This window comes from Papaver somniferum, chromosome 8, assembly GCF_003573695.1.
Source record: "Papaver somniferum cultivar HN1 chromosome 8, ASM357369v1, whole genome shotgun sequence".
Lineage (NCBI taxonomy): Eukaryota > Viridiplantae > Streptophyta > Magnoliopsida > Ranunculales > Papaveraceae > Papaver > Papaver somniferum.
In genome coordinates, this window is record NC_039365.1 from 176227416 (window position 1) to 176235294 (window position 7879).

Below are 7879 nucleotides of genomic sequence, written 5' to 3' on the forward strand. Positions count from 1 at the left end.
GATCAAAAATCAACTTCGAATTAGTGTTTTTACCTTTCGCTGCTTTCTTTACTCTTGATTTCTTTGTCACTGGTTCTTCTTCTTCTTGACTATCTCCTTCAAAAACAACTAATTGGCTATCTCTTTCTTCAACTTCTTCGTCTGAAGATGTATCCACTACTACTACTTTCCTCTTCGATTTACCCATTTAGGGTTTTGATTTCTTCAATTTTTCTAGGTTTTTTCGATTTTCTGGGTTTGGTTTTCTGATTTTGAAGACTGTTTTGATTTTGATTTGCGAAAGTTAAAATGATTTCGACTGATTTTGGTGGATTCTTGGTTTTGATGATGTTCGTTCTCTGGGTTTTGGAGAGAAGAAGACGAAAAAGTTGTGGTTCTCTGAAAATGAAACTGAAAATGTAAAAAAGAAGGAGAGAGACTGTTGACGCGTTTTAAGGAGATCGTGGGTTGAAGGCGATAACAGTTAAGGTAAGGGGTATTATTGTCTGTTTGGTTTTTTTTTTATTATGGACCAAATAGAAAAGGTGAATTCTAAAAGGACCAAACTGTTGTGGACCCGGATATAAAAGGACCAAATGATATTTTTCTCATTTATGCCGTGTTCATGGGCCCACGCACGCCGTGTTCACCGGGGCGGACAACACTGTCCGATCAAAATCTTGATTGGTTTATAAGATTCAAGTGTGTGTGGTTGATAGGATTTTTCCACGTAGAAAAATTTCATTAGGTTTTGTTTTTTTATGTTTCTTTCCTAAGTCTTTAGTTGACTCTAATCTACTTGCATGTAGCTATGATGAGATATCAACTTCGTATTCTTTTCATTTTTCTCAAGTCTTTCTCCAAGACTGCAAGTCTGCAAGTTTGCGTGTAGGAAAATGCGTGGATATGAATCTCTCTGTATTCTATACTCTCACCGACTACAAATAGGAACACTCTTGATGAACTGAGAGAAATACATCATCCAACTATTTTCTAACTATCAATGGAGTTTAATTACAAGACGAGCTTCATGTTGTTCATTTGTTTTTCATTCTGGAATATCCTACCTACATCCCAATCTATCATCGCCGAAACTGATCGACTAGCTTTACTTGCAATCAAAGACAAGATAATCGATGATCCATCAGGAGTACTAAATTCTTGGAGCGCATCGTCTCATTGCAGCAATTGGACAGGAATTACATGCAGTCGTCGGCATCCAAGCAGGGTCACTAGCTTGGTTCTGGAATCCATGGGTTTGGTAGGTTCTATATCTCCATACATTGGCAATCTTTCATTCTTAAGAGTTTTATCCCTGTATGACAACCGGTTCAAAGGCGAAATCCCACAAGAAGTCGGTCATTTATCTCGCCTCCAAACATTTTGGGTGGCAAATAATACACTTACAGGGAAAATTCCTAGGAATATATCCTCGTGTAAAAATCTCGAAAAATTAGTAATATATAATAATGATTTAGTAGGAGGAATTCCGACCGAGCTTGGTTCCCTATCTAAGCTTCAAATATTAGCACTCTCGATGAACAACCTTGGAGGAACTATCCCGGTTTCACTATCAAACCTTTCGGTTCTCACTGTATTTGATACAGGGCTCAGCAATTTACACGGTAACATTCCATCCGAGCTTGGGCAGTTATCAACATTAATGTTCTTTGGAGTCGCAGGAAATAACTTATCAGGAACCATTCCACCCCAGTTTTTTAATATCTCTTCAATCACTGCTTTTTCTGTAAGCTTCAACAAATTCCATGGATACATTCCACCCTACATCGGAACTACTCTCCCTAATCTCGAATACCTTGGTTTAGGTGGAAATACATTTTCTGGTTTGCTACCTAATTCAATATCCAATCTTTCAAGATTGTCTGTATTAGATATCCTCGACAATCAGTTCACTGGGTCTGTACCTCCTAAATTAGGTACCTTGAAAGATCTCACTAATCTAAATATTGCGAAAAATTATTTTGGAAGGGGAGAAGTAGATGGCCTTAGCTTTCTTAATACATTACCAAATTGCAGTAAATTAGAGAAGCTTTCTATTTCTAACAACTATTTTTCAGGGCAACTACCAGATTCCATAGCTAACCTCTCGACGAAGCTTAGGGAAATGTACTTGGGGTTTAACTTAATATTTGGTGAAATTCATCCTGGAATTGAGAACCTTGTCAACTTAAATCTATTAGGCATGCAGAGTAACCACCTAAATGGAAGTATTCCTGCTTTTATAGGAAAACATCCTAATTTAATGTATGTTTCACTATCGGATAACCAACTCTCAGGAAAAATTCCGTCCAACATTTGCAACAGCACTCAGTTGAACCGAATTGATTTTAGTATCAATAGATTGCAAGGTGGAATTCCGCCAAATTTTGGCAACTGTCAGAATATGATTGAATTGGATCTTTCACAGAATCAACTTACCGGCGCCATACCTAAAGAACTCATTGGTCTTTCTTCAATAACTAGTGGGCTGGAATTATCGGAGAACCAGTTAACTGGTGATCTGCCATCAGAGGTTGGTAACTTGGAGAGGATTGTCGGGCTCTACTTATCAAATAACCGATTATCCGGGAAAGTTCCAGATACTTTAGGGAAATGTATTGGTTTGGAAGGACTTTCTCTGGATGGTAACTTATTCGAATGGGTCATTCCTCCATCCTTGAAAAATCTAAAGGGACTCCAAAAGTTAGATATGTCGGGCAATAAGTTTTCTGGGCAAATTCCGGAGTATTTGGAGTCCTTTGCTTCCCTCAGATATCTGAATCTGTCTTCCAATGACTTCGAAGGTGAAGTACCGAAACAAGGGATTTTCAAGAATATAAGTGCATTTTCAGTCCTCGGAAATGACAAGCTCTGTGGAGGAATTCCACTACTTCATCTGCCGAGTTGCCCGAGACCTAGCTTTGAAGAAGCAAGTAAGCGATCCCCTCTCAAGAGGTTGCTGCTAATAATATTCGGAGTTGTTGTCTGTATTATTCTCCTGGGTTCCTTCCTCGTATGGTTTCGGAGGAGAAAAGCAACAAAGAATACTTCTTCAACTTTACACAATCCTTTGGATAATATGTTTCAAAGGGTCTCGTACAAAGAACTTGTTGAAGCAACAAATGGATTTTCCGCAGAAAATTTAGTTGGAGTTGGAAGTTACGGATCTGTTTACAGAGGATTGTTATCACTGAGCCATGAGGTAACAACAGTTGCTGCTGTGAAAGTTCTAGACCTTCAAAGGCGGGGAGCTTCAAAAAGTTTCATGGCTGAATGTGAAGCAATGAGATGTATTCGGCATCGAAATCTCGTGAAGATGTTGACATCGTGTTCTTCTATTGATTATAAAGGAGATGAATTCAAAGCTCTTGTTTCCGAGTTCATGCCAAATGGGAGTCTTGAGGATTGGTTGCACCCAACACCAAATGACGTACAATCATCCTGGAGACCATTAAATTTTATGGAGAGACTAACTGCAGCCATCGATGTTGCTTCTGCTTTAGATTATCTTCATCATCATTGTCAGACACCTATAGTTCACTGCGATCTGAAGCCAGGCAATGTTTTACTTGATAATGACATGAACAGTCATGTCGGTGACTTCGGATTAGCGAAGTTTCTTGGAGGAGTCATCATCAATGTTGAATCTGAACATCATACCACCAGTACTTCAGTCGGGATAAGGGGCTCGGTTGGCTATGCTGCTCCAGGTAGAAGATTCCTCTCCCACTGATAAACCTGTAGAAAAATTGAAGTATTAAAAACCATAAAACTTATAATCCGTTTTCTTTTTACTGGCATGCAGAGTATGGAATGGGTAGAGACGTATCGACTCAGGGAGATGTCTACAGCTATGGGATCATGCTGGTAGAGATTTTCACCGGAAGGAGACCTACAGATGACAAATTCACAGATGGTTTGAGCCTTCATACCTTTGCTAAGACGGCTCTCCTTCAAGATCGTGTACTGGAAATTGTTGATCCTAGACTGCCTGCTCATGTCCGTCTCGAAAATGATAACAACACCAGAGCTCCAATCAATGTCGAGAACGAGACCAAGTTATGCGAGGCTTTGGCGAGGATTTTCAATCTTGGCGTTATGTGTTCAGTTGAATCACCCAACGAACGGATGGAAATGGCACAGGTCATGAAAGAGCTGCAATCAATCAGGACAGCATATCTCACCAGACAGGAATAAGATGGCAGATTGTATCATTAGGTCCGCCATAGATAATATATGGTTCTATTTTTCTTTTCAAACAAAGACACTGATACTTTTAGCAAACATTGCGGTTCTCTTTTTAGAAATATGGGGTTAGAAGGAAAAAGTATCCATGTATCTGGTCATGACTGACTGTTGCTACTATACATTTCAATTAAATGCATACTCATATTTGATTCTTATTTTAAAACGGTTTATATTTAAAATTGAAATCTAAATATAAATTTTCCACAAGTTGATCAAGGTGGATTCTAGCCCTTAACCTGGTGAAAATTTATGTCCCATTCTCAGAAAACTAAGCATATGTGGCCATCAAGGACAAGACAGAAGTGTTTATCAGAAAGAAAAAAAAATGAAAAAAATGTAGTAGCTTAGTCGTATATGAAACTAAATAGACGCGGTTTTGTGCTCATAATTTGTTAGCTCTGATTATTCTTGGTATATGTTAACATGACGTGCGGCTAATGGCAAAATTTTCCTGTCTAACTTCACTCCTACCCTATATAGCAAACATGATACTAACCGGCGCATATGTGTGTATATAAGAGATCAACTTAAAAAGCATGCCTTGACTACATGCTCAATAATTGAATATTAGGCATTTTTTTGCATGACAGCTGCAGGGCGTTACCAAATTCCATGGAGGATTGCATGTTCATCTCTCTACAACTGGTCTACATATCATTTCTAAGTATGTGATTCAATAATGTGCATCAGGTCGTAAAATGATCGTTCTTGAAGGGAATAAATTACTGTTTTTATTAAAAGCGAACAGAAGAGGACTTCAGTGGTACCTCATTTGAAAAAAAAAATGCATTTCTTTCAGAGGATACATCCATCATGGATAAAGTCACACAATGTGAGGAGATTATTTCTTTCAGAATTACATCCATCATGGATAAAGTCATATGATGTGAAGAGATACATCACTAGGTGATTGTTTAGGACCTGTGTTTTCTATGCTACATTGCTACTCGAGCATTTCCTACCTGTCTATCTCGATTCTTATACTAAATAGTGCAAGTTCAACATCAAACAACTGCACCACTACTTGAACAGTTACTCCTTCAGAACAATTATTTTCCGGCTAACAAATACCACTTTATAAAGTTTCCTAAAAAGAATACACACACATATAAGCAATCCCCGTAGTTGCAAGTAATGGTAAGAAGATGTTTTACAAGAAAATTTTGTTTAAACTATAACTTAATTAACCAAATGTTAAGTGTGTATGAGTATGCACCTCTGATATAGGATGTGTCACATATGCCTCAAAGAATTATGATCACCAGTACCAGTATCGTAATTATCCTCAAAGATCAAATGCTTGACGCCTTGAACCCAGCTTTCAGTGCCTGCTTCAATCTATTCACAAGAGTATATACAAAGACATACTCAGTAACCCAGAAAGAAAAATTCATAAGCCGTAATATAAGTATAACTCGGAATACAATGTTTTGGAAAATGCACCTTTTGAGTTCATACTGATGATTTAAGAAAATAAGAACCCGACTAACACCGTGTTTCTTCATCACACTCTTCCAATCAACATTTCCACCTTTTCAGCACAGTTTCCATCAACATAAGCAGGACCCTTCTTAAGATGCTTCTCATTTCTCAGGGTGTCTAGGTGTAAGTGACAGTATCGGCGAGTCTGGCATTGCTTGACGAAGAACCCATGTTGAATGCCATTTAAAAACACCACTCTCCATCATCAAATAAGGTTTTATCCACCTAATCATAAACCAAAGTCCAAAACAAAGATCAAAATCCATCGCATACTGATTATTATTGATTGGACGTGTCTCAAATATCGGTACAAACAACTGGATAAAGTCATATGATGTCAAGAGATACATCACTAGGTGATTGTTTAGGACCTGTGTTTCTATGCTACATTGCTACTCAAGCATTTCCTATCTCTGTCTATCTCGATTCTTATACTAAATAGTACAAGTTCAACATCAAACAACTGCATCACTACTTGAACAGTTACTCCTTCAGAACGATTATTTTCCGGCTAACAGATACAACTTTATAAAGTTTCCTAAAAAGAGTACACACACATATAAGCAATCCACAGTAGTTGCAAGCAATGGTAACAAGATGTTTTACAAGAAAATTTTGTTTCAGATATAACCTAATTAACCAAATGTTAATTGTGTATGAGTATGCACCTCTGATATAGGATTGGTCACATATGCCTCAATGATCACTAGTACCAGTATCGTAATTATCCTCAAAGATCCAATGCTTGACGCCTTGAACCCAGCAGCTTTCAGTGCCTGTTTCAATCTATTCACAAGAGTACATACAAAGACAAATTCAGAAACCCAGAAAGACAAATTTATAAGCCCTGATATAAGTATAACTCGGAACACAATATTTTGGAAAATGCACCTTGTGAGTTCATACTTCATACTGATGATTTAAGAAAATAGGAACACAATTTAAATCTGTAACACCGTGTTTCTTCACACTCTCTTCCAATCAACATTTCCAGCTTTTGAGTACAGTTGCCATCAACATAAGCAGGACCCTTCATAAGATACTTATCAATTCTCAGGGTGTAAGTGACGGTATCGGCCTTGCTTGACGAAGAACCCATGCTGAATGCCCTTAAAAGCACCACTCTACATCATCATATCAGGTTTTATCCACCTAGTCATAAACCAAAGTCCAAAACCATGATCAAAACCCATCCCGTACTAATTTTTCTTGATTGGCCATGTCTCATATATCAGCACAAACTCTTCCAATCCCTATGATAAATCCTTCGTTGTCCATTCCACCGCTCATCCCGATTTCGATCTGCCATTTGACAAGGAGAAGAAATAAAAGGCGGTGTTTAATGTTAACACTCTAATTTAAACGGATGTGCTTTACATATTAAAAATGAGCTAATCCGTAAGCACCAAACAAATTAAACTCCCTAAACTTATCACCCAATCACCCTACTTCAAGACGACCCATTTCCAAGCAAATGTCCCAATCACTCTACTTCAAGAAAATCCAAGTTCTGCAAGATCCTAAATGAGCTAATCAGTAAGCATCGAACAAATGAAATTCCCAAAATTGTCAAAAACCCCAAGTTTTGCAAGATCTTGATGAGAAATTCACTACACAAATCAACTAAAACCATGTCCTAAATCATTGAGAAATGCCACTTCTACACCAATATTCTCTAAAGAGCTAACCAGTCATGATAACTAAACAAATGCAGATGCCACTCTAAGAACAGGCCCACAATCATCTCCCAATCACTCTACTTCAAGATAACAAATGTCCAGATCAATAAATCCCAAATTCTGCAAGAACCTAAATAGCAAATCACCATCAAAATGGAACTAAAAAAAAGTCCTAAAACAGTGAAAAATAACCCAACATTTTTCTGATAATCAAACAAATTTCAGTAAAAATCCATAAAATTAGTGACAAAACCCACATTCAAAATCCCCTATAGAACCAGAAAAATAACCGATAAATTACATCAAATCAACCAAGAAACCACTAGAATTGAAAGATCCAAGAACAAACAAAAGGGGCAACTGAAAATGAAGGAGATCGAAAGTAAAAGAATTAATGAACTTACACCAAGATTACCACAATCTGAATCTAACCCATCCTTTCTTCTTCATTTCCTACTCCACCTCCGACTCCTTCTTCAGTTGCTTGTGTT

At 37.6% G+C, this 7879-nt stretch overlaps 1 protein-coding gene across 1 annotated transcript; it reads left to right on the top strand.

The window, feature by feature from the left end:
• The first annotated feature begins 982 nt into the window (after window positions 1-982).
• Window positions 983-4176, top strand: LOC113306505 (probable LRR receptor-like serine/threonine-protein kinase At3g47570). Its single transcript, XM_026555434.1, has 2 exons — window positions 983-3689; window positions 3785-4176. The coding sequence occupies exons 1-2, from the start codon at window positions 983-985 to the stop codon at window positions 4174-4176; spliced, it is 3099 nt and encodes a 1032-aa protein (XP_026411219.1).
• The last annotated feature ends 3703 nt before the right edge of the window (window positions 4177-7879 follow it).

Bases quoted from the DNA above. Each gene is read 5' to 3' on its own strand.
- LOC113306505 (XM_026555434.1), top strand. From the start codon at position 983: ATGGAGTTTAATTACAAGACGAGCTTCATGTTGTTCATTTGTTTTTCA. The intron at 3,690-3,784 runs GTAGAAGATTCC...ACTGGCATGCAG, and splicing joins GGTTGGCTATGCTGCTCCAG to AGTATGGAATGGGTAGAGAC.